The 26252-nt window shown below is 55.2% G+C and overlaps 6 protein-coding genes across 6 annotated transcripts; 3 read left to right on the top strand and 3 right to left on the bottom strand.

The window, feature by feature from the left end:
- The first annotated feature begins 33 nt into the window (after window positions 1–33).
- Window positions 34–3339, top strand: B0T15DRAFT_419917 (uncharacterized protein). The gene has a single exon (XM_062865532.1). It carries the CDS (start codon window positions 75–77, stop codon window positions 2892–2894), a length of 2820 nt encoding a protein of 939 aa, XP_062718848.1. The 5' UTR covers window positions 34–74; the 3' UTR covers window positions 2895–3339.
- Window positions 3340–4851: 1512 nt separating this feature from the next.
- On the bottom strand, window positions 4852–7108 carry B0T15DRAFT_402728 (P-loop containing nucleoside triphosphate hydrolase protein; the record flags this gene model as incomplete). Its single annotated transcript, XM_062865176.1, has 2 exons — window positions 4852–5097; window positions 5162–7108. The coding sequence occupies 2 exons, from the start codon at window positions 7106–7108 to the stop codon at window positions 4852–4854; spliced, it is 2193 nt and encodes a 730-aa protein (XP_062718847.1).
- Window positions 7109–11424: 4316 nt separating this feature from the next.
- Window positions 11425–13536, top strand: B0T15DRAFT_262634 (major facilitator superfamily domain-containing protein). The gene is made up of 2 exons (XM_062863357.1): window positions 11425–12606; window positions 12672–13536. Exons 1-2 carry the CDS (start codon window positions 11589–11591, stop codon window positions 13136–13138), a joined length of 1485 nt encoding a protein of 494 aa, XP_062718846.1. The 5' UTR covers window positions 11425–11588; the 3' UTR covers window positions 13139–13536.
- A 2457-nt stretch (window positions 13537–15993) lies between these two features.
- B0T15DRAFT_495638 (CTP synthase N-terminus-domain-containing protein) lies at window positions 15994–18275 on the top strand (the record flags this gene model as incomplete). The annotated part of the gene is made up of 8 exons (XM_062867118.1): window positions 15994–16030; window positions 16095–16132; window positions 16202–16316; window positions 16370–16622; window positions 16720–16744; window positions 16833–16860; window positions 16929–18014; window positions 18070–18275. The coding sequence occupies 8 exons, from the start codon at window positions 15994–15996 to the stop codon at window positions 18273–18275; spliced, it is 1788 nt and encodes a 595-aa protein (XP_062718845.1).
- Window positions 18276–19824: 1549 nt separating this feature from the next.
- On the bottom strand, window positions 19825–21935 carry B0T15DRAFT_401353 (major facilitator superfamily-domain-containing protein; the record flags this gene model as incomplete). The annotated part of the gene is made up of 4 exons (XM_062865103.1): window positions 19825–20778; window positions 20824–21254; window positions 21423–21503; window positions 21584–21935. The coding sequence occupies 4 exons, from the start codon at window positions 21933–21935 to the stop codon at window positions 19825–19827; spliced, it is 1818 nt and encodes a 605-aa protein (XP_062718844.1).
- A 1790-nt stretch (window positions 21936–23725) lies between these two features.
- On the bottom strand, window positions 23726–26101 carry B0T15DRAFT_262446 (uncharacterized protein). Its single transcript, XM_062863355.1, has 4 exons — window positions 25618–26101; window positions 25506–25561; window positions 25246–25449; window positions 23726–25186 (listed from the first exon to the last, which is right to left on the bottom strand). The coding sequence occupies exons 1-4, from the start codon at window positions 25917–25919 to the stop codon at window positions 23928–23930; spliced, it is 1821 nt and encodes a 606-aa protein (XP_062718843.1). The 5' UTR covers window positions 25920–26101; the 3' UTR covers window positions 23726–23927.
- Between the last annotated feature and the right edge of the window lie 151 nt (window positions 26102–26252).

Raw genomic sequence — 26252 nt, 5'->3', positions numbered from 1 at the left:
TCGGCGTGCGCGAGCTCGCGCTGCTGCAGGAGGCCACGGCCGGCGAGCACGACGCGCTGTCCGAGTGCGCCAGCATGCGGCTCGACGAGCTGGGCGTGACCGTGTCGGCCAGAACCGAGCTGCTGTCGGTGGCGTCGCGGGCCCGGAGCGACGCGGACAGCGAGTCCACGGTCGACAACGCCGCAGATGCGCAACGGGAGGAAGCGGACGAGGAGATCCAGCGGGAGAACCAGGACGGCGGCGCGCAGCAGCAGCAGCAGCCGGAACCCGCGATGACCGAGCTGGAGAAGCGGCTGGAGGACCTGGAGCTGTTCGTCGGGAAAAAGAGCACGGGTGCGCTGACCACGCACATCATTGGCCCCTATTCCGGTCTGGCGCGTGTCACGGCCCATGTCTACTGGGACGGCGAGCAGCGAGACCGGAACTGGCCGTCCCCGTGGGAAGACATGGAAAAGGGATTTGTGGGCATCTCACACGCCGCCTTCGAAATGTACAAGAGGAAGAAGTACATACGCAAGCCCCCGCGGTCCGAGTACGAGTCCCCCGATTCGGAAGACTACGTCTTGCTTGACCCGGAGAGCCACGCCAAGCTGGAGAACGCCAATCCCGGGACCGTCACCGTCGAGGGGTTTGGACTCGAGTGCTGGGACTTTGAGGAGACCAAGCCGAGGAGCCAGACGATCATGGTCAACAGTTCGAAGCTCCCCGTCCTGCGCGCGTGCACGCTGCTGCGGAGGCTGAATGAGATCCAGAAGAAAGCAGGCAAGTTCGGATGGAGCCCAACCACGGAGGAGCTGAATCTCAAGGAGTTTGTCGGCACGCTCGGCATCGTCTACTACGACCAGAAATACGCCAACGACCCCAACCGCTGGATCGGCGATCTCTACGGCGTCATGAACCGCACCGACATCTTTGCCAACTTCCTGACCGAGTCCAGCGTCGGCCTGCAATGGGCGAGCCCTGCCAGCGACGACTTCATCGGCATCTGGAACTTCCTCCGGCAGATCATCCTGAGCTGGGAGCTGGCCGTGAGGCTGGAGCATCTAGACGGCGGGCGCTCTTACACGGGCTTTACAGAGCGGATTCTTGCCAACCTCATCATCTCCGACCTGTGGCTGAAGCATGTGGAGATCATCCTCACCGACCAGAAGATCCCCACGGAGGGCCTGAAGAAACCCGACACCGCCGAAGAGAAAGCCGAGGCGGAAGAGTTCAAGGAGAAGGGCAATGACGCTATGAAGCGTGGCGAGTACCAGAAGGCCATCGATCTGTACACCGAGGCCATCAAGATCGACCTCAGCAATGCCGTGTACCGATGCAACCGGTCGGCAGCGCTCATCGAGATGCACGAGTTCGAGGCGGCCGAGGAGGACGCTTACATCGCAACCCAACTGGACCCCAAATACGCCAAGGCGTGGTCCCGGATGGGCCTGGCCATTCTCAAGCAGGGACAAGGCAAGCGGGCAAAGAAGGCATACGAGATGGCCCTGCAAGTCGCGGGCAGGGATGCAACCCCTGCCATGCGCAAGGGGCTAGCCGACGCCGAGACGAGGATCAAGGAAGCGGTCGAGGCCATCAACACGGAAGCCGACGACGAGAAGGCGCACAACTTAAGATCTGCGTTCCTCGACGAGGACTGGGAGATCATGGGCAAGACGCCAGAGCTGCATTCTCTCGTGCACGAGCAGCAGGTGGAGGGCCTGCTCCTCTTCGCCGAGCGCATCAAGTGGCCGTACATCAACGAGGTGCGCGACTATGCTGAGGACGCCTACGCCACCATCCGCGGCGGAGGCACCATCAACATCCACCTGCACGACTGGCTCTTCGGGCTCACCCTGCCCGGAAAGTGGTTCGCCTTCAAGATCATGACCGCGCTCGTCCTCTGCACGCCGAGCATCCGCGACAAGGTCGGCATCGCCCACTACTACGAGTGCGGCCTCTCGCTGCCCACGCGCTCGTACTGGCGCGTCAGGACGGTGCTGGGCCGCGTGCTGGGCTGCCTGCCGGGCGTGGTCTCGCTCTGCGGCTGGATCGGGCCCTGCCCAAAGGTCGATTTCGACCCGCCTCTACCAGCCAAACCGCGGCACATCCGCATCAAAACCCGCCGCGTGGCCACGGTCGAGCACAAGTCCTCCGCGTCCGCCGCCGACGGCGTGCTCGACCTCGGGGGCGGCGGCCACCACGACCGCTACTCGGCCACGCGCATCCAGCCCGACGAGGAAATCGACCCCTACCTGGCCGACATGAAGGACCCGTCCAAATGGATCATCCCCGAACCGCCCGTGCGCGACATTAGCACCTGCTCCATCGACTCCATCACGCTGACCAAGCTGCCCCTGCGCACCGACGTCGCCCACAAGGCCGCCGCCACCACCACCGCTACCGCATCCCCCTCCTCGGACGCAGCACTCCTAGACATTGAAAACGAAACAGAATACCGAGCCAGCATTGCCTTCCGCCGCGACGACAACTCCCCTGAGCCCATCATCGTCTACAAGCTCTACACCAACCCGGTCTTCGTCACCCCGCCGCCCTGCCACCCAGGAGGACCCAAGGGTAGTGGTGCTTCTTCTTCCTCCCACGAGGTCCACATGCGCGAGCTGCGCTACTACCAGAATATCTGGCCCGTCGAGCGGCTGAAGGAGCATACCCCCGAGATGGACGATCTAATGAATGGGGGTGAGGGTGACGGCGAGGGCGAGGCGGATCGGGCGCCCGTCATGGTTATAAATGCCACGGGCAAGGGGGCCGAGGTGTTGGCGCGGGCGTGGTGTTCGGAGCGTGGGCGCAACGCGGTCATTCGGCGGGCTGGGGGCCCGTGTTTTGTTTGTGCTGTTAGGGCGGCTGCGCGGGGAGGGGGGTTGGGGACTGGGGTTTTGATTTGGACTGAGTGAATTTACTACTCTAGTAATACTGGGTTGTTTCTTTCGTGTGTTCTTTACTATGCTAGGTAGGTACTACCTAGGCTTTCCGGTTACTTTGGGTATGATGTTAGGGCAGATGATATCCCCTTTCCTTAGAGATCGGCCTTCTCGAAACACCAGTTATTACGCTCCCAGAATGCCATGTCTCTCCTTACCAGTAAGTGTGAGACTTGAATCTTAAGCCTTGCGCGGTGTAGCCCAAGGACCATGCCTACTGACTATCCAAAAAGGGGCTAGCTGGTGCTTGATGTCCTTCGGTCACACTCCTTTGTAACACCCACCAGAAGACAGATTCAAGCCTATCAGAGACCCATTACTCGCTATAGTTGCTTTGCGTTGTCATATGCCGGCATTTCATCTGTCGGGGCCGGGTTTGTTAAGGTAATCAAGACGCTCCTGATTTGGCGGATAAACGTGGCTAGCGGCGATCAGCCGCCCTAGGAGAACCTTGGTCTTCAGAGATATTTCTGGATCGGGATATATATATTGCACTTTGGATGGCATTGCGTATCTCACCTGGCACATCAAAGATGGGCGGTTTATCACTCACGGAGTTGATAATGTTATCAGACAAACTCTACCACGTGGCGGTGTTTAGATACAGTTTGGTACGGTATCGACGGCGTCTTACTGTGTACAGCAACACTTCAACAATCGGATACCGAACAGTGTGACTGTGCATCGCGCGACACAAAGGATCAGGGAGACAAAAGCAGAACACTTCCCCGTAAGCTTACAGTACCTCCAAAATTGTACCTCTCAACGTCTATAGAAAAAACTGCCGAAATTCTTCAACCTCAGCTCTTCCGGTGAGAAATCTTGATATGTTTTTTCGCAGCAGATGTTGACAAACCAGCAGTCTCCTTCACGGTCTCCACGCACAACCGCCCCAAAGAATAACGAGGACAATGGTACGGTATCGATACCATCATACCGTATCGCATCTCGCATCCGTTCTCTCTCGGACCAGTTTGCTTTACACGTGTCAGAGACTTGCAAGAGGAGGGTTAGCTGACTGGAAGCAAAGCTTACGCACCCCAGTGCCCGTTCTGCCCGCCGCGGCTGTCCGTGTTCTGATGACTGGTGACCACGCCCAAAGAAAATCCAGGAGTGGAAGCTTTAACCGGATCAGATGGGATGCCAGTACTAAACAGACCACCTGTGATGCTAGTCTTAGGGGGGTTCCCGGATAGACCAGGTATAGTGCTAGTATTTGAGGGAACTCCAAACAGACCAGATCCGGTGCTAGTCTTGGGAGGGTTCCCGGATAGACCAGGTGTACTGCTGGTATTCGAAGCACCTCCAAATAGACTAGCTGTGGCGCCGGTGGTTGAGGGATTTCCAAAAAAACCAGATCCGGTGCTAGGAGTTGAGGTCTTTCCAAAGGGAGTACGTGTGGTGCTAAAGATGTTTCTACCGGTTGAGTCGTTCCCAGTTGGGCCAGCAATATTTCCGTCCTGTGGTCTCGTGGCGGTGGTAGCAAACACAGACGTAGCCACAGGCTTTGTGGTAGCAGGGGCGCTGCCAAATGAGGAAAGGGGCTTCTCGGGTGCGGGACCGGACCCAAAGGGTGCTGAGCCGGCTTCTTGACCCTGGCCGGCGGGCCGGGGTGGAAACGACGTTCTTGAAGCCTGCGGCTCTAAGTCGCGAAGGATGCTAGTCGGCTGCTGCTTGGTGGCCGCTGTGGGCAGCGGTGTGGGAGTTGGAGCTGAAGTCGGTGCAGATGATGGCGTTGCAGTAGCTGCGCCATATACTTAGCTATCTTGTCTCGCAGAAGGTCAAACCACGTGGAACTTACCCGACTTTGTTTGTCCGGGTCCAGCACCAGAGAAAAGATGCACCGAAGTGGTAGGTCGCACTGAATAGATAACAGAAACATCAGGTCAGATCTGCTATGCATAAGCAGCCACCACTCAATGACCATGCACTAACTTGGAAGGCTTCTCCTCTCGTGTCTCTGGCATTCGCGAAGTCCCTCTTGCAGGATCCTAACCTCTCGTTCGAGCCACTGCCTCTGGCTTCGGGATTCCTGCGATTCCGAAGCCAACGCCTCCAGCGTCTCGGGTGCCATTCCGCAAACATCTCTCGGGGTCAGAATTGTTGGGATATCGCGGACAAGGCAGCCCTCCACTGCTAGGTTGATGATATTGTCGGTGAAGGTTCTGAGCGACATCTGATTTTGAGGGGTCAGAACTGTCTTGTCCTCAGTTCAAAGTACTCAATCAGTGCTGACTCACCTCGTAGTACACGGTCATCCAGTCAATTGCCTTCTCAGTGCAGCACTCATTTCTTTCTGGATCTTCCAAATCACGAAAGGCGAGAGGCCTGTCCTCACTGAGACATTCACCCTGACTAAACTCAACCCCACAGCTCTGCTGTTGCAACCGCTTGGGGCGATCATGCTGGAGTCGGCGGCGTTCGGCCATGCTACGCATTCCGAGGATAAATTCCGCCTCGAGCAGAGGCCCATACCCACTGCTATAAGGAAGGAGAAGCTCCTCCAGTTTGCACCTCAGATCCTCCTCTTTCTTGTCGAAAAATGGGTCTACATAGCGGGTAAGAATGGCTTCTTCAACCTGCTCATCCGCCCCGATAACGTGAATGAAGGCCCGGTGTACGAACGCTTGGACGACCTTCAGGGTTTCCCTGAGGTGCATCCAGGTAATGTCGTGCCACGGCTCGATCTGCTCTCTGAACAGTTGCAGAGCGAGTTCCTCGACGGCCTCTCCGGGGAGTTCTCCTCCTCGGCTGAAACATGCTTGCGATTGCAGATCCGCTTTGAGGGTCGACTCGTCTTTCGGCTCGGGATCCCGTATACTGTATTCTTTGATGAGCTGCCGTAGATGCCCGGGGAGCTCGTCATTGGGCTCGGCCAATTCGGTACTGGCATAATCTCCCCCCTCCCGCAGAATCCTGAACCGTCCGCCGTTGGTTTCCATGATGACATGGAACGCTCGGTTTCTGTTTCGTAACTCGGCGCGTAGTTTTGTTGCGGTCTGACCAATGCCTCCGAAGAAACCCGGGTTGGCTCGGTACCGTCCCTCAATGGCATCGCGAGCTAACCGCTGATACTCGTCGGCGATTCCGAGAAGATAGGACCGCTGCTCCTCCGTGCCGGATCTTGCTTTTCCCAGCCGGGCGAGATCTTCCTGGCGGATCTTCAGCTTGTTTTTAATGTCTTGAATGAGCTTTGGCAGACACGTCTTGATTTGACCAAGAATTGCCTTGCTGAGGGTTCTGCGCAAGCTCTTGACACCTCTGTTGGCTGGGTTGATAGAGCTCCAGGTCCCACTCTTGAAGAAGCGCTCTTCAATTGTGTCTCGATCCTCATCTCCTGAGGATCGTTCTTGTCCGGACATATTCCGCAACACGTGCCAACCGAGGGTACCGCTGTGCATGTTGTTCCGCCCGTTTGCAAGGTCAAGGTACTCTCGCTCGTGGGAGCAGGGCAGATCGGGCTTGGTGATGACTCCGATGGTACGCTCCCACTTCGGGTCGTGCTTCCTGGCTTCTTGCAGGACCTTTTGGTCCACCAGATGATCATTTGCAGCCACGACAGCTAAAATGATGCAGTTGGGTTTCTTCATGTAGCTCTCGATAAGCTGGTTGACAATCGATTGGTCTTCCAGACTCTGGTCCGCCGCTGTGCTGTGGGAGATCCCCGGGAGGTCGACGAGAGTGAGTGGATAAACGTCAGGTCTGGCAACTTCGATAAGCAGAACATCCCTGGAGAACTTCTGGGTTCCGTTGTCGCAGATGCCCATTCTCTCCTTCGCTTCTCTGATGATGTTGGGGAGTGCATCTTCGTCGAATGTAGCCTTATGGAATGGCTCGCGTGCACCGCCGCCGCCTTGCGCCCCTGATGGCGGACGCTCCGCATACTGAATGCTGACGTTGACGGCTATCTCGTCCGCTCGACGAAGAATGAGCTCAGTAGCGAAGCGAGTGCACAGGGCGCGGTCGATAGGAAATTGGATGCCGGTAATGGCCTCGAGAACGGAGCTCTTGCCTGACGACCGGTTGCCAACAACGATTACTTTGGGTAGGTTGACCTTATCATCACCAACCTGGATCTTTTTGAGACCGTCGATGGTGTCGAGCAGGGCTCTCGAATCGGAGCTGATTAGCTCGGCCAAAAAGCTGACGTCGGGAACGACTTTGGGCGTCGAGGCGGGATTCTCCATCTTGTGTCTCTTGATTAGGTAGAGACTTAGGGTTGCGTATCATGGAAGAAGATCTGAGGAATTGGGGTTGTTGGAAGGAAGAGTCGATTCGTAGACGATGTGATTGTTGATATATGAAACCTAGCGTGCTGCGTGATGCTAATAAAATGTCCGAAGTGTTCCCGTCGAACGCGAACAAGGAGATTCCGGACATCGCAACTCGGCCGGGTAAATACGGTATGCGCGTGCAGCCTTTTTCAGCCGGCTGTTTCACACCCAGCCACGGCGCTTAGCGAGGCAGTTGGCGGACTTTGCGATGACGCTGATTGCTGGAAGCTCAGCCAAGATGATGGCAGGCGGGTGTGCTGCCACTGCTGCGTTACCTACCAACGTGTTGCTAAATTAGGAAACTCCGGAAACATGGCGTCTCTTCGGCGATGGGCAGCTGAAATCCAAATAATCGCCTTGAGCGCTTTTATTGATTTTGGACGATGATACGCCATCCATCAGGTAGTGCACTGCGTGATGTTGAGCCAGCTAAGCACAAGCCAACTCGGGGCTGGCTCAGCTGGTTACCGACAAGTGTGGGTTGCAGGGAATCTATGCAGACACCCAAGCATACTGAAAAAGTGGTGATGCAATAATTGTTCAACAGTGCAGAAAAAGACGTAGCACTAATAAGAGCTTGGGTAAGCCTAACTGACTGACTACCTACCTAGGTACCTAGGTAGTTACCTTAAGTTAGCTCCAGCATGTTCAGCTTGATAATATCACTAACGTAACTTAGGTATATAGTGAAGGTTACATAACGTATCTTATAAGCGAGATGAACATATAACGTATCTTATAAGCGAGCGAGACATATAAGCGAGCAAGACACTCTCCACCACTCTATAACAACTATCCTCAATTGCAACGCAACAACACTAGGAACCAACTACAATTACATCAGAGACAGCTGAATCAGACCCTTCTGCAACCTCCTGGCACATACGGGCATTATGGCCAGGCTTGCCGCACATACTACAGCACCGAACCTTCGTACGAGCCCCCCCTGTACCACCACTATCCTGCTCCTTTTCTTGCGCCACCTCCCCAACCACGGCCTTCTGGTCCAGTTGATCCTTTGCATCTTATACTGCAAGCGATCCTCTAAGCTGTACGCGTGTTCTTTTGGCTCTCCGGCGCTTGCTTAGCGCCTCGTTAGCCTTGCGGAGCGAAGACACCTCTGCCTAAAGGAGGGCCACCTGGTGCATCATAGCCATCGTACCCTTGGTAAGCTGGTCTATAGCAGCCAACATCGAAGTTAGGGAGCTATTTTGATGGTTGGCAATACGAGTCTTGATGAGCATTGACTACGAGTTGGCTTCTCGAGGGTTATATGGCGTCTGGAATACCCAAGGTTGTGGTATGCTGGCCCGCGAGTTCAGGGGCGTTGGTGTACGGAGCTTTACATCCAGCTTAGATAGTACCTTCTCTTGATCGTACGGTATAAGGCCAGTACCTGCAAAGCTACCCTGGATATTCTTCCCCGTCATCGAGGCGAAAAAGGCCTCGCGGAAGCTGCAGAGGAACTCGAGCTTGCTCACGTGGTTGATATATGCGCGCATCAAGTCCTCAACCTAGCGACCGTACGCCTGCTTCAGTGGCCCAAAGCAGCTAATATCGAGTGGCTGGAGGAGGTACGAGGAATGCAGAGGCATACAAAGCGTGATAATATTATTCTGCTGGCAATAGAGCTCGAATTCGGTCGAGTGGTGGCTGTCGTGGCCGTCGAGGATCAACAGCCGGTACTTGCCCTTTGCCCGGGGCGCTGTATGGTAGTCGAAGTGCTTGATCCAATCCAGGCCTACAGCATTAGTCGTCCAGCCGTTGTCGGTAGTTGCGATACGCCAGTCGGCTGGGAGGTTGCACTCGGTATACCAGTTAGCGAGGTGGTACTATGCGGCCAAGATGATGAACAGAGGGATGGCCCAGCCAAGAGCATTAACTCCCTAGATCACCGTTGCCCACTCGCGGTTGCCAGGCTGGGCCAGCTTTACCTTACTACGGCCATCAGAGGTCGTAACCACCATGCCTACAAAGATAATGCCCATCATAACCCCAGTCTCGTCGAAGTTATAGATATTGTCATCTACAATACCGTACTTGGCCTTAGTATTCCGTACGAGTGCAAACCACTCGCCAATGACCTCTGGATCCTCACACTTAGCCCTCTGGTAGTCGTATCGACGCGACCAACGTATACGGAGGGCTGGCTGGCGTTTGACAAAGTTATGGGCCTAGAGCTTGCCGACAGGGGGCGCGTCGCGTATACATAGCAGTTGGTTGGCCATATCTTCTACACTACGGAGTCTTGGTAGAAAAGCTCGCTCGGATAACTCAATTACATACTAAATAAGAGCCTTCTCTTCTAGATCGGTGAGCTTCCGCGAGTTAGCTGGAAGATCGTGTCGTACAGCTCGGCCGGTACGTCGGTGGCCGAGGGTTGAAACTGGTACGTTATAGAGCTTGGCCGCGGCTCGGAGGCTCAGTTTCGTGTCATTTTGAAGAGCTTGAAGGGCCAAGATTACCCTAGCTTCCTTTGAAGCGGAAGACATTCTTGGTTATAGGAAAAACGCGCTGTTGGGGGTGGTTGAAGAAGGACGCGTCGTGCCAAGAACTTAGTGTCTCGCTCGCTTATATGTCTCGCTCGCTTATAAGATACGTTATCCCTTTTATAAATATATCAACCGCCCTTAAAATCTCGGTTAGGGAGCTATTTTAATACTAGGCAATTCGATTCTTAATAAGGGTGGACTATAAGAAGGCTTCTATTAGATTGTTTAGGGTCTTAAAAACCTAGGTATAGTGTGACGGATTGAGCTACCTGAACCACTCGGCTAACTCGCACCTTCCAAAAGGACGCCGACATCGCAAGTCCCCCGACCTTGCGACTCTGTGGTTCATATACGCGTTCACGCAGGCGCGCCGCAGCGCGTGCTCCACTCGGCCACACCGAGGAGCAACCTGCCGTGACAGCAAGCAGTTAATTAGCTATCTCTTCTATACTAGACAAGCGGGGCGAAGATCCTTTAACGTTTAGGTCGAGGATATATTAAATAATGATAGATTCCTCTAAATTGGTTAATTCCGAGAGTTGGCTTGAATGTCGTATCGTGACTACTGACCGCGTCGACGGCGGCTTAGCTTCATTAGGTCTATAGAAAAGATCCGAGCTATAGCTCTAAGACTTAATTTAGGATCATTCTCAAGAGCCTGGAGGGCCAAGATAATTTGGCTTTCGTCATTTTTCTGAGGCATGGTAGGTTGTGGAGGAAGTGGGTGTAGAAGTGAAATATCGCATTGGTGTAGTTTAGTGTAACGTTCGCATGTATGTAACTTTCGCTATACACCTACGTTATCTATATACCTATATAATGATGATTACAAAGGGTCCCTTGGGAAGCTGAGCGGTTACTTGACCCGTGTGTCGCACCTGCCCTTCTTGAATGATCATGATTGTAACTCGATTCAACCAAGCAGATTCGGAACATGCCGATTCTGGGATTGTTCTGCACTAGCACGCCGGTACGGATTAGAGTTGGAGGCAACCTTGGAAGTTTGCAATTGCCGAACCCCATCACACAGGCTTGCCGCAACCTCATCAAGTAACCGGACGGGCCAATCAAACTGCTTCGCACATCTGAACTTTAAAAAGGTGACATCCATGTTCTTGAAATGCAACCATCCAGGATCCGACCCGAAAAGCAGCTCACAAACATTAGGGATTGCAGGTGTCGGTCATCCCTTCGGTCATCTGGTGTCTTTGGTAAGCCCCGCTCTCCTCCTCCCAGAGTCCCAGCCAGTCGACCGCCATTTCCCGAGCCCACACAACCACATTTTGGAGGTTAATACATATATCAGCGGATTGGCCCTACACCCTCGTGCGCCTTCCCCCCATATTATCCTGGAATGTGGTGTGTGAAGTCTGCCGCTGGTATATTTGTTCGTCGGACGGACTAAAATAACCCCGCTCCCTTTCTGATCCATCGAAGTCCTGTGAACAGTTATGTCCGACTGAGCAAATCCGCTTCTCTGACAAAACAGGCAGGTCAACGTCCCTTGTTGTCCGCGGATACCGTACAACTGGTTATACCATACCGGATTCGTCGTCGAGGGCCGTCTCGCCATAGGGACGACTCCAACATTGATGAGGCCGCGCTGTGGAGACCCCGCATTCGGCCGCTGCTCTCGGCTTGCCGTGTTACATGGGCTACGACGTTACCCAGTGAACACTTGTTGCTGGCCAGTCTAGTCATGCAGATCTTCCCATTTTGAGGGCCGCGTCCCAACAATGTTCACTTGCTCCTCTCGTTCCACCCCACAAATACTCCGTAGATGTACTATGTATAAGTAAACCTTCCTCAACCTCTTGAGCTTTCCGTCCATCATCCCCTCGACGTACCAGTTCCTTCTCACGTATCTTGTATACCCGGAACGCCCGAGGTGGCACCAAAACATGGCGACAGGTTCCATCAACGAGGGCTCGGCCGGCTTCGAGAAGGCGGGCCACGATGGGCTTAAGGACAAGGACATCGAGTCCGGCACCATGAAGGAGGTTCGCTCAACAGCGGTCATAACAACCTACACCGCTGCCGAGGAGCGCGCGCTGCTCTGGCACCAGGACCTAACCATCCTGCCGCTCTGCGCAGCCATCTACTTCCTCTGCTACCTGGACCGCTCCAACATCGGCAACGCCCGCATCCTCAACTCGAGCACCCACAACGACATGCAGACCGAGATCGGCGCCACGCAACACCAGTTCAACGTGGCGCTCATGGTCTTTCTGGTCGGGTACTTTGTCTTCGAGGTGCCGTCCAACATCCTCCTTAAGAAGCTCCGGCCGTCGCGGTGGATCGCCTTTCTAATGTTCTCGTGGGGCGCCATCACCATGGGCCTGGGCGGCGTCCACACTTTCGCGGCGACGGCCGGTGTACGGTTCCTGCTTGGTGCGGTCGAGGCGGGGCTGTTTCCAGGCCTGGTGTATTACCTCACGTTCTGGTACCGCAACGACGAGCGCAGCGTGCGCGTGGCGATCATTCTTGCCAGCGCCACGCTTGCGGGTGCGTTTGGTGGTGCGATCGCGTATGGTATTGGGCATATGAATATGGCGCGGGGGCTGGCCGCGTGGAGGTGGTTGTTTATTATCGAGGGAGCGCCGTCGTGTGCTTCGGCGGTGTTGGTGTGGTTCTTCCTGCCCGACTACCCAGAAAGTTTTCTGAAGGGTCGGCAGAGGGAGATTGCGCTGGAGAGGCTTAGACTCGAGGGGAGCAAGAGCCATCACCGCAGCATGACCTGGAAGGATGCCAAGGAGACGCTGACCGATTGGCGCTTGTACGGCCATTATCTGGTGTATTTTTGCATCTCGGTGCCCTTCAGCTCCCTGTCGCTGTTCACGCCGTCTATCACGGCCGGGTTGGGTTTTGTCGATCTGCAGGCGCAGTTGATGACAGTTCCCCCTTACGCGGCGGCCTATGGTAGGCTAAGCTTCTCCCTTTTTCCTCATTCCGTTTCTCACTAGCTGACTCGGCGCCTTGTGCAGTGACGCAGATCTTTGTCTCTTACTCCGCAGACCATTTCAACGCTCGTGGGTTGCACAGCGCCGCTTTTGCCCTGATTGGTGGTGTTGGCTTCATGGCATCCGCGCTGCTGCCGGCCGACGCCTACCTCCACCGCTACGGCTGCCTCATTGTTGCCTCGGCCGGCTCCTTTGCGTGCATCCCGCCAATGCTGGGTTGGCTGACGTCCAACGTCTACTCGACCGCGTCCGTGGGGCTGGCTATTGCTATCAACGTTAGCTTCGGCGCAGGCATAGGCCAAATGCCGGGAGTGTTTATCTACAAGGCCGAAGAGAAGGAACGGGGTTACCCGACTGGGCATTGGGTGAATGCAGCTGTGCTGTTCGTGGTTGTCATTGGGAGTATTGGGCTGAGGATATTGTATGGGTACAGAAACCGGAAGCTCTTGAGGGAAAGCGGTGGTCAGGAGGTGAGGTTGTATAAGCTGTAAGCTTCGTTGCGGCTCGCTCAGGCATTGTATTCTTCAACCTCAGTACATTGGTGTGAGGTGCACGGCCTTCTCTTCGGCCCAATAAAAACACCAAAGCCCGGACTTTGGAGCGCTGTGGTTCAATCGTTCTTTCGCGGCGTGATGGTCCCACCATGTCTCGGGGAAGAGACATGGCATCACAGGGAGAAAATGTCAGAGGAAAGAAGGGGATCCCGTAAGACTAAGACTGCAAACAACGGCGACTGTAACGAAGAGTACCAGCTTGATCCACACGAATCGGAGAGACAGCGGGTGCCATGACAAAGTTGATGAATCTTTCGGGGTGGCTACTCCATTCCTCAAGACATTGGATCACGAGGAAACTGCAGTGCATGATAGAATCCCAATGAAGGTGGCTGTTCTTGTCTGTGTGATTGACTGGAATGATGAAAAGGATGAGGGTGCAAAAGTGTAAGCTCACCCCTATGCCCCTTCCCCAAGGGAAGGGGGGTAGTTGGCTACGAAAGGCCCGAATGGCTTTTCTTCGGTATAAGGGCGACCGAAGGACTAAATTATTTGTGTCCTAGATTGGAATCGAACCGGTAACCACTACGCGTTGCCGTGAGGGTAGGCCGGGACCAATCTGGCTCCCACATGACCACTGAGCTAAGCACCAGTGTCCACGAGAGAAGCTCGGTCTTCGTTGGAGCTTGGGTCCGGGGAATCGGTATATAAGGTAAGCCGGTTGACCTCCAGCTATGTGATGCACAATAATAAACACAGCGCAGGTTCTGCCACAGTGCCACCAGCCCGGCCTCTCCTTTGCACAGTTTTGAGCACCGTCCAAGCAACGTGGTCCCTGAGTCTGGTTCGTTGAAGCCACAGCTAGCCTAGCTGTAACGTAACATCTTGGGATTCAGAAGCACGCCAAGTGACTGTGCCTACTGTGAGATTGCGGTCGAATGCGGATGAGAACGTAGAACAGCACCAACCCATGTAAGCCCATGTCAGCGCATGTAGATGCAATTACCTTTGAGCTCGAGGCGGGAGTACATCGCGAGCTTGAAGAGTTTAAACCGCTCTCTACACTCTGTCCGGGCGTCCCCAACTCGCAGCATTATCCACATTCCCAACCCCATCTAACACCGCCTTCCTCGACCATCCACAACCCGGTCTCTGCCTTTTCACGCCTGAGGTAGGATCGAACTGGCTCCTCCATGCGGTGGCAACAATGTTCTCCATCACCCCACCCTTCTTGACCCAGTCCTTCTTGACCCAGTCCCCCTAGGTACGATAGGAGGGCATCGTGCCCAGGGGCCAGCATCCTTCAACCCAGGCACCGACCTTACACCCGCGCGAAAGAACCCCGCCTGGAACGCAGCCTCTATAGCCCAGAGCTGAGCTCCAACAATAGTCCGTGTCAGGGAGGAGAAACATCCTAAAGAAATCCGTCACCCCCTCCCCGCCATACCCTCCCTCTTCTTCGAGCGCAGCCACTGTCCGGTTGTCATAAACTTTGGACAACCTCGCATGCACCAGCCCGTTCGCCAAACCGTGATACAGAATCACCTCTCCACCATTCTCACGCACCGCCGCCAGCGCAGCGTAATCATCCGCTGTTGCGTTGCTGGGGTCTGGCTTCTCGGCGTCACCGTTTACGTAAGACACTCTCGTTGAGAGTACGCCAGTCCCAGGCTTGGTTGGTCATACAGAGAGTTGCGGACGTAGCCACGGCATAGCGGTTGGTGTTCGGTACCGGTTAGGAGGAGGAGCCACTGCGGCTCGGAGCCGGAGGTCAGGTCGTACACCACCTCAAGTCCTGGAGCGTAGAGTAGAGAGAAGAGAAGATCGAGTCTGGACTTTGTGATGGAAGTCCCACTTCCCTTTGGCCAGGTAAGAAAAGGCGATACAAAGAACATCGGTGTCAACGGGACGTAATATTTACCTGAGGGACAACGGCATTCGGATTCTTCGTCTTCTTCCTCTTCTTACCATTTTGGACGAAACAATAAAAGAACCTTGAAAGGGGAGACAGTCGACTGGATTTCGTCCTGTCCTCGGCCCACGCATCTACACGATAACCCCCTTCATGACGGAACACAATAACCCGTATCGTACCTTATCTCATTCCCTTCAGTTATTCCATTTTCTCCACTTCGTCTCTCTTCTCACTCTCACATTTTCCATTCTTCTATTTTAAATTTGAGTTAACACCTTGTTGCTCGAACCGCTGCTACCTACCTACCTGACACCGGCTACCTTAAATTACTACCACAGTAGTGTGAGGTTCGACTTTCCTGAAATTCTTTGGCGAGGAGGAGGAGGCAGCTCCTAACGTTAATACGGCTCCACGTCCTAAAACTTCGCCTGCTAACAGGTAGCGTCCGCTGTGGATCGCGAAGCCGGATGGTGGGGTACGGCCTTACCTACCGTACAGTAACCTATCTGTCTGGGCAGCTGGGGAAGGTTACGGGGACTCCAGAGGATGAAGGTTCATAGGGCTTCGTGGATGTACATGTGTTTCATCGACTCGTTTTCATGAGATCCATGTTTACCGGTCCTTCGTATCTCAGTAGCCATCAGCAGTGGAGATGCCGGAGTTGTCAGCCCGACCGGGAAACGGTGGCAGCCTTGCCTCTTGCCAGGCGAACGACTGAACGTCCGGTGGGGCTGCTGACGGGGGGGCGCAAGAGACCCTGACATTGATTGGCGACAGTGGGTTCCTATCATGCAGCCCCTTCTGCCCCGCACCTTAAGTTTTTCGAGGGCTTCTCGTCGCGTCGCGTCGAAAATTTTCTCTTTCACACCCGTCAACCGTTAACGCTCTCGATCCGATATTCCCTGCCCTCCCATTGCAACCCGATCGATCGTTCAAGATGCGTTACGTCCTCGTCACTGGCGGTGTCATTTCAGGTACTTCCATGGAGCCCCGACGCGCGGCGCGCCGCCAGATCGCAAAGTGGCTAACGGGTGGCAGGGGTTGGAAAGGGCATCATCGCCTCTTCCACGGGCCTGGTCCGTAGATACCCCGCCTTGCAAAGCAAAAAGCAAATGGGGTCTTGGGTCTAACGGAATCGGCGACAGCTCCTGAAAACTCTCGGCCTCCGTGTCAGCTGCATTAAGATTGACCCTTATGTATCGGTCGATGCGGGGCTCATGGCCCCCGCCGAGCACGGCGAATGCTTCGTTTTGTGCTCTGGTTCGTGATCCGCAACATCCATGGGACTGCTGCAGATATCTAACCATCCGCAGGCGGTGAAGTAGACCTGGACCTCGGGAATTACGAGAGATATCTCTCAGTTCGCCTCACTAGCGAACACAACATCACGACGGGCAAGGTCTACCTCAATGTCATCGAGAAGGAGCGTCGAGGCGATTACCTCGGCAAGACAGTCCAGATTGTGCCACATGTTACCGATTCGATCAAAGACTGGATCAGGAGAGTCTCGAAGATTCCGGTTGACGGCTCATCCGAAGAGCCTGACGTTTGCATCATTGAACTCGGGTGAGTTCTTCTCAAATCAATTGAGGATGTGTTCGAAGTCGAGGGGTCGGCGTAGTTATACCGCGAAGGTCCTGTTACTGACTTGGTATTCAAACAGAGGAACTATTGGTGACATTGAGAGCGTACGTCTACCGATTTGGCTTTTGGGATGGAGATGCAACCTTGGAATCGGGAACTCGTTGAAATGCGGCGCCGCTGACATCATGACAGATGCCGTTCATTGAGGCCCTCACCCAACGTATGTGCCAAAAATTGAACTTTCTCTGCCTAATACATGCTTTTGAAAGATGCTAACCATAAGCACAGTGCGCCACGAGGCCGGTAGCGGCAACTTCATGAACATCCACGTTTCCTACGTCCCTACCGTACACGGAGAGCAGAAGACGAAACCGACACAGCACGCCGTGAAGTCAATCCGTAGTCATGGCTTGATTCCAGATGTGATCGCCTGCCGTTGCGAAACACCACTTGCCGAGGCGACCGTTTCCAAGCTTGCGCTCCACTGCCAGGTCGAGAAGGAACAGGTCATTGTTGTACGGGACATGCCAACCATCTACCAAGTCCCTCTGCTCCTCAGCGAGCAAAAGCTCGTCCCTCAGCTTCGGTCCAGACTGGCCCTGGAGAAGATTGCCATCCCACCAGCCATGGTAGCCCAAGGCGAGGAGCTCTGGAATATGTGGAAGACGATCGTCACTCCAACTTACCAGGAGGAACTTAAGATCGCCCTCGTGGGCAAGTATGTCACATGCCAGGACGCTTATCTTTCGGTTGTAAAGGCCCTCGAGCATTCGGCAATGCGGATCCGCCGGAAACTGAATCTGATGTGGATCGACTCGGAGGAACTCGAGCCCACGAACGGGGGCGGGCCTGCGCAAGCGAGGTACCACAAGGCGTGGCATGACGTGTCCACAGCGTCCGGTATCATCGTGCCCGGTGGTTTCGGTCATCGCGGGACGGAGGGGATGATGCGGGTCACCAAGTGGGCCAGAGAAAACGGGATTCCCTTTCTCGGTGTCTGCCTCGGCTTTCAAGTCGCCGCGATTCAGTACGCCCGCGATCTCTGCGGCATGCTGGAGGCCACCTCGGAGGAATTCAACGCACAGGCCAAGGACCGCGTGGTAATCTACATGCCCGAAGTCGACCGGCAGAAAATGGGCGGCACGATGCGTCTAGGTCTGCGCAAGACCATCTTCCAGCAAGACACGGAGTGGTCAAGGGCCCGAGCTTTGTATGGCGGTGTCGAAGTCATCGAGGAGAGGCACCGGCACCGGTACGAGATCAACCCTGAGCTGGTCGGGACGCTCGAGAAGGCCGGTCTGCACTTTGTCGGCAAGGATGAGACGGGCGAGCGGATGGAGATCTTTGAACTCAAAGACCATCCCTACTTTGTCGGTTCGTACAGGCATCTGACATTGGTTCATGGGGCGCGGTTTCTAACTTAGACCAGGCACGCAATTCCATGCCGAGTACCAGTCGCAAGTCGTCAACCCGAGCGTGAGTCTGCCCATACCGCTCCCCAAGTTCGAACTAACTCAAGACCAGAGACCCTACCTCGGTTTCGTGGCTGCGAGTGCCGGCTGCTTAGACGAGGTAATCAAGCAACAGCCGGTTGAGCCATTCAAGAACGCCACCATCAACGGCACGGCCGAATGAGTTCGAGGAGTGAAATATTTTTTACATCCGTCAGGCACGGGACGCGGCGTCATAGTTCGCTTAGGTCGTGGGGGGGTCCCACACAGCTGGGAGGCGTTGCTTTCTTGGGAAGGCTGAGCACGCATGTTTCATGACACGAGTTAGCGTGACGTTCATCTCGAGACACGCGGAGGCCGTAGCCGGGTGGGTTGACAAAACGGCAGACATGTGATCATAGAGCTTCGCTGTGGGCGTCATATTATACACTGGGACCAAGCTTTCGGCGTTTGGGATGATTTGATGGGCTGGGAGATGACGCAGCTGCATGCACATATATGAACATAGACCTAGGCGGAGTTTGGATAGAGGGGAGTTCATCTCGGTTTGGTTGGATACCTTAGGTAGACACACGCAAAGTGGAAATGGGAATACTCTCGCACGCTCTCGATCTGCGTCTTTGGTAACCCGAGGCAGCTGTGGCTTCTGGCGCTCCAAAACCGCTTCCGCCTGGCACAGCAATAGTAGAAATACACAACTCTCGCGTTTCTCCCCGGCAACTTCCGCCGGCACTAACACGTATTGTACATGTACAAACTGACGGATACCGCCTACGTGTAGCCCCGATATAATAAGGCAGACGGGCATCTATCCGTCTTGTCCTAAGGAGGCATTCCACTCGCACTCTAGCGCTGATCGCCAGCACCCAAGACCTGCGGTGGAGCAAAGATCGACAAAACGTCAAAAACATACAACACCGAGGATTCCCCAGTCGTCACCGACCTGAGTACTGATTCGGCCCTTGGTAGCTTGACTAGGGCAGAGCGGACGGGATGCCGTATTTTCTACCAGGTATGGTCGTATGTGCTCGGAGGTGGGTGAATGGTAGTCCTATATGGTCGAGATGAAGGGAAGTTGAACCAGCTGAGATCCACGACTCCTTATTAGGAAAGGGAAACGGCTATTAGCGGCATAGACAGCGAGAAGCTCCGGCATCTTTCCCGAAGAAAACCGCCGGCTCATAACGAAAATACCCTAGAGTTGGTAGTACCGGTGGCTACACTGCGGCTGTAGCAGGCTTCCTTCCACCGGGGCAGGCTACGCTCTGGAGAGATAATGCACACCTACTGCATAACATTGTAGCGTTGGTTGACGCAGACAATCTCTCGTATGTTATGCAAAAGGTCATCTAAGTAAGGGAAGGGAGGAGATCCGTCGCTCCGCAAGCGGCGCCATGACTGAGGACGTCAAGGACTCAGGGCCTTGTCAGGTCACACAATGATGCGGGCTGATGTGTAGGTACCTACTTAGTTAGCCTGGAGAGGTTCTGGCGACGTTGCCTGACTCGTTGGGTGTCCGCTCAAGGTGCTAATTACCTACATGCTGTAATTATTGCCCAAACATTACTTTGAGAACTCTAGTACTCGCAGTTCTTCCCTTCGGCCTTTGTACCTTTTAAGGCGAGGGATATTGAGCATTATCTATTATACATAACCGTAGAGGGGAGCATGGGACTCTCGACCACACCGAAATTACAACAACCACTGCACAAAGAAAACGACGTCAAAAACGTTTAGGCAGCAGCAATCTCCATCGGCTTGCCCTTTACACTCCTCCACTCGACCATGAGGGCGCCCAGGATGCTGATGGCCGTCAGCGCCGTGAAGACAATGAAGGTCTGCGTCAGCGCATCGTTGAAAGCGAGCTTGACCCGCGGCAACAAGACCGGCTCGATCATCTGGGCGACGCTCGTGGCGCCAACCCCGAGGATGACGCTCGGATCGGCAATCTCGGGCACGTACTCGGCAACGTAGTGCACCAGCTTGTTGGTGAACACGTTCTGCGACACCGAGACGAAGAGGGCGCCGCCGAGCGTCTGCAAGAAGACAATGACCGACGTGCCCGTCGGCACGTCCTCAATGTCGAGCACGGTCTGCGCCGCCATCAGGGGCTGCTGGAAGGCCACGCCGATCCCCGCGCCGATCATGATCTGGTAGCCGATCCACACGCCTGAGCTCGTGTCCGGCTCGAACATGGTGGTCAGTCCGAAGCCAACGGCCGCCACCGCGCTGCCCACGATCATGAAGGGCGTATAGTATCCCCAGATGGTGACAGCGGCGCCCGCCACGACCGAGAACAACACGGTGGCGACCAGCATGGGCAGGTTCATGATGCCGGACCGGACGGCGCTCGCATCCTTGACCGCCTGGAACCAGATGGGCAGGTAGTAGATCGACCCGAGGAACGCTCCGCCCAGACAGAGAATGAAGAAGCCGGCCGACCAGACGCTCCGCTTGGCGATGATGCGCGGCGGCACCGTCGCCAGGTCGCCCTGCCTGACCTGGAAGAACACAAACGCCAAGATCAGTACGCCGAACAAGCAGAACAGCAGAATGATGCGCCAGCTGTTCCACGCGTACGTCGTCCCGCCCCACTGCAGCGCCAGCAGCAGACAGATGATGGCGGGCATGAACACGGCCGTGCCGAACGGGTCAAAGCGCATGACCCGCTGCCGGAGGCTATCCTTCTCCCCATCCGCGCCATCTGCTCCGACATCACCATCCAGCGGCACCACCACCTCCCTCTTCTTCTTCTTCGGGTCCGGGAAAAAGATGGCGATCACCACCATGGTGACGGCGCCCACGGGCAGGTTGATGAAGAAGCACCAGCGCCAGGTGACGTGGTCGGTGAAGGCGCCGCCCATGAGCGGGCCCGAGATGCTGGCCAGGCCGTACATGGAGCCGACGGCGCCCGTGTAGACGGGCCGCTGGGCGAGCGGGACCGAGTAGGCCAGGATGGTGAGGGCGCCCGAGAAGATGCCGGCGGCGCCGACGCCGGCCACGGCGCGGCCCACGATGAGCGTCACGCTGTTCTGCGCCACGCCGCAGATCAGCGAGCCGACCTCGAAGAGGAAGATGGCGGTCAGGAAGACCCGCTTGATGGAGAAGAAGGTGTAGAAGCGGCCGAAGAGGAGCTGCAAGGCCGCGGTGGTGAGCATATATGCTGTGGGGGGTTTTGTTATTAGTAGTCAGTTGAAGTTCGACGTTGTACTCTTGACACGAGGATCCCTAGGGCAAAAGGAAAGCCAAGCCGTACACCAAAGCCCACTACTAGTTTAAGAGATACGAAGTCAAGGGATATGAAGCGGGGCCAGAAATGGTCGTCACATACCGCTTGCGTACCAACCCACGTCGGGAAGAGAGTGGAATTGGTCGGTGATCTTTGGGATGGCGGTTGCGATGATGGAGTTGTCTACAGGTAAATTGAGGTAAATCAGACATTAGCACACGACAAGCTGGCGATCGGGGTCACGGTGTTCGATGCTTACTTACCCAAGGCCATGGTGAACACACTCAAACACAGAGCAAGCACAATCAGTGCAAGGGTCATCCCCCGTGGGTACTCGGTCCCGTCTTCTCGCGTCGGCACCTGCTCGAGCTTCGCACCCCCCGACTTGGACGTGGCTGTCGCTTGCCGGGCTAGTGCCGACGACGTGGGGTCCTCCTTCTCATTGTGTAGCTCGATAGGCTTGGACGTGCTGTCGACATCGATGTCTGTCTGTTCCCCGCGCGCAACTGGATGGGCCTTGCCGTCGTCGTCCGAGACGCTCAAACTGCTGGGAGCAAGTGTGGGGACCTCTGAGTCTGGCGGTTGCGGCGTGAATAGGGAGGGTTTGCTGTCCATGCTGTAGAGAGCTTTTGCCCGGAATGGCAATGATTTTTGATGTGTCTGTTGATAGAGGCGAGGGCAAAAAGGGATGGGCAAAGGATGGGCTTCAAGCACCCGTCACCGTTATATGTCAGGACTGCAACAGTCGCTCAGTGTGTCAAGAACGGGAAACCAGATCATCTAGACGGCCGAGGGAGCAGGGGCGGAGATATTAGTTCTTGCATGAAAGGCTCGGACCCTGGCCATGGCGGCTGACCGCCAAGCTGTTGCGAGGGCTGACGGCTGACACTCCATGACGTGCTCTCCCTTGGATGAGCCATTAGGTTCCAGAATGGAAAATAAAAGAAGGGCCCAAGTCTCCGTTGGAACGCGGGAATAGGATCCGACCCACCACGCTGGGCCCAAAGCGCAAACTCCGGGTTGCCCCGGAGCGTGGACAAGAGGCTCGCACTTCAAGTATGTCCGACACGAACGTCGAAGTGACTTAAAAGAGCGACGGACCAACTTCGCCCCGCAGCGCCGTCTTCTCTGCGTCAACACTGCATGGCCCTTCACGAGATCCGCTGCCATTCGGAGCTGAGCATCTGTGCATCGGAAAGGGAGACTGCGCATCGTGATAAATCAGCTGCCTTCGCTCGGACTCGGCTCCAATAATGCTCCGGAACGGGAGCCAAGTTGAGCCAAGGCCGATCCTCTCCCTGCCCGTTGGTCAAAACCTAAGTTTTCTCTTCCGCCCATCTCGGACATAATAACGTTAAGTGGCCATTAACTCCGTCAGTTCCGCGACCTCCCGAAGCACCGAATTTTTACCCAGCTTCGCACTATCCACCCTTATGAGCCGAGCCGTTCGCTGGCATTTCCTATGGTTCAGTTTGTCTGGCTCATGTTATTGAACTACTAGAGACCTTTGTGGTCTTTATGTTCAGTATAGCTTTCAAGCCTTCCAGTTCCCTGCCGTAGCTAAGGTAGGCACATCGCCTTCTTCACCTTGTTCACCTTCTTCACCTTCTTTTGCACTCTTTTCTCTGCCTCTAACCTCTACACACCCAGTGGGTGCACCTTCTAACTAAAAATGGCAGAGTTCTGAGAACATCCGAGACTCTGAATTCCATGACCTTTTACAGACAGTTGTATACACTCTGATTATATCCCAAATTCTTCCATGCGTTCGCACTTGTTCCTCGGTCACCCATAGAGGAGGAGTACATAGAGCCAGTGACTACCAGTGATACAGATCACTGTCCTATCACCACGGCATTGCAGAGTCTGTTCTCGGCTTTTAGCAGTTGGACACCAAAGGGCGATTCCATGCTAGATATCAGCATCTACTAGCCTAGCGACTCAGAACAAAGGTTCGAATACGTCTCTGACCTTTCTACCCGACACACCGTCACCAGAAATGCCAGCAGATGATGGTATAGAGCAGACGATCTTCAACAGACTCCGTCATGATCTTGAACATGGCCGGATTGCTGGCGTCCGACACTTGACTTCGCATCCGGCCGCTACCCTCCAAGTTTCAGTTCCACCATGGACAAGGGACCGTTTGATACTGAGACGTGAGAGCTCCAATGGGTCAAGGAAGATGGGACATGGGAAATGATTAGAGTAACACCTCAGCAATCATCTGCACAAGGCAGTTGCAGACGCTCTGGCGATGCTGAAGTTGAAGAGCAGTTGCATCCAGCTAATAACAGCTGTTCTGGGACTTCATTATACACTACTAAACAGTAACTGCTGGCCCTTGCAGAGTCAGCCAGACAGAGTCCGACACTGAGACTAGAACAAGGGCGATGAGCATAGTCCCGATACCTAACTAAACGCGCGCTCGGCCTATTAGTATAGACGAGGCCTGCTTCACCCATGGTCTCAAATGACTCCTGCAGCCCGCCTTCACAACGCATAATGCATAACGCTCCGATAACCTCAGGCCTCAATTTTCAAGCGAGTGGAATGGCCAATGTCGCCCAGAACATAACGGCTTCATCGTAGACACCTGTTTACTCATTACTGACCAACGTTGCTGCGGATATCCGCCCCGCTATATCCAGCAATCCGTACAAGGGGGCTTCCTCGGCGTGGCTCGTCCTCATCGTCGATGGCCCTGATGGAAGCGGGCGTAAAGTTTCTCGTACGTCTGGCGACGGTGCTGCCACCACCGTTGCTGTTTCCGCCGGCGCTGGTAGCCGCAGCAGTACCAGTCTTAGGGCCGGCGGAGCTTAGTTCCGCATGCCCAGCCATGCTTGGTGTGGGAAGCGACGGCGTGGCACTGCTGCTGCCTGGAAAGTTCGTAATGACAGAGCCAAAGTCACCACCACCCGAGGGGTTCCGCGAACTGGTTTGAAAGAGGTTCTCCAGCGCGGGTGAAGAATAGTCTTCCTTGCCTGAGAGCTCCGAAGAGGCGGGAATAGGGGTAGTGGAGTCGAGGTCCTCAAGGCCGAACATTTGCTGTGAAGCCTTGCAGCTTTCGCTGTTGCTAATGTCAGTTGCCGACTGCATTGCGGAGACGTCGGCGTGTCCAGGCGTGGAATCATGAATGTCCTTGAGGGACTTTGGCTCCGCCGGTGGCAAAGGGAAAGCGTGGTGTTGGGCCGGAAGCACAAAGGGCTGGTTGAGCAACGACTGCGTGAGACACGAGGCGAAGTCGGGAAGGAGGGACGCTCCCTGCCGGGGCATCTGAAACTGTGTGTTCTGCTTGCTAAGGGCAGCTCCTCCGGTGGGCGTGTTGGTCGGAACCTTCAGGCTCCCACGGTCGTCTTCCAAGCTGGGCCCAGAGATATGCATAGCCATAGGATCTGAGCCCTCACGAGGGACATAGTCCGGCATTACGGTGTCGGACGACTGCTTGCTTGAGTTCCGAGCGTTCGCAGGCCAGAGGGTCTTGCCATCCCAAGAGTCACCCAACTGTCCGCTCGTCATCGAATTAACCCACTCGAAATACCCAGAGTCGCCGAACGGATCGGAACATGACGGCGTATTATTGCCGGATCCTATGTTGCTACGACCAAGGTGCGGCATTTGCAAGTCTTGGGTGCCGAGAAAGCCAGCGCCTGCTTGGGCCTGGGGTATTCCGCTGATAAGTCCGGGAGGTGGAAACCCCAGGCCTGGTGTGTTCCTCAAGAGCGACGGCCTTCTGCCAGGGGAGTGTGTGTGAGAGCTAACGCCGTCCTCTGCATGATACGTCGGTACTGGCATTACCGGAGCGAAAGCCGCGGAGCGCCACATGGATGGGTTCGGCCATGCAATACCACTAGACTCGAGTATCTCTGCGACAGAGCTGTCAGCGCCACGCGCAACTTCACTGGATGGGGTGGCGACAGCTTACCGAGAGGAGCATGCTGAAATGAAAAGGCAACAACATTCTTGACCCGCTCGATCGGAGCCGACAGAGAGTCTCGCGGAAATCCCTCACTGATAATAATCTTAATACGTCCAATGTCATCGCCAGGATTCCAATGATTCTGGACCAGGAGTTCCTGACGGAACCGGGGAAATTTCAGACGTTCCAGCTCGCCTGTCTTCGTGAACTCTTTATCTCCAAACGTCAGCGCTGCCCAAGTTTGCGACGGAACATCGACGACAAACCGAATGTGTTGGTAATCAGATGCGGGCCATTGACATCACGGTCTAGAATGGTTGACCTAGACGCTTGGTGAGTGTAGTGTTACGCGGTTGCTGAGGAGGATCGGGTACGCACGCAACTAGGCGCCCATCTACTAGGATCCGAGCTTCGAATCTGACCAGGTTCGAGTGCCTGCTGTACGCGCGCGTGAACTGGCTAATGTCTGGCTGGCGCCAGCAGTGGAGCGAGATCTGGAACGGATTACCGGCCGCTAGACTCGGCACAAAGCACGTCATGACCGGCAGGGCCCCAGCGCCGTGGATATGGGCCAGCTCAAGGTCGGGCACGACATGGCATGCAACTTTGAACTCCTTGAAAGGTATTTTCGAGTCGCGGCCAGCGGGGAAGAGGATGATATCCCAGTCGTCGTAACGCATCCTTCCGGGTGGTGTCCGTCAGGCGTTGGGGGAGCAATATTGGCTGGACAGCTGATGGTTCGCCAGGGGCAGCTTTGCTAAAATTTGCTCGATGAAGATGGAGGGCGGCAGCAGGAGGAGAAGAGAAGAGTAAGCCAAGGAGGCGAAACAACAAGATGGATCAACAAGAAAGAACCAAAATTCCTCGAGGCGTTGGAAGGCAAGGGTTCCAAAAGACGTGCGGTGAGCGCCGGCTGAACCACCTCCACTTTGGCGGAGAGTCTGTTGTTAACAAGGGGTAACTGGGCAGTAAGAGAGCAGCGTAGTGCCCCGAGTGAATTGGGGTTGGAAGGT

Source organism: Chaetomium strumarium (genome assembly GCF_033439665.1).
Source record: "Chaetomium strumarium strain CBS 333.67 chromosome Unknown B0T15scaffold_6, whole genome shotgun sequence".
Classification (NCBI taxonomy): domain Eukaryota; kingdom Fungi; phylum Ascomycota; class Sordariomycetes; order Sordariales; family Chaetomiaceae; genus Chaetomium; species Chaetomium strumarium.
The sequence above is the reverse complement of the archived record's forward strand: the minus strand, read 5'-3'. Positions and strand labels throughout refer to the sequence as shown.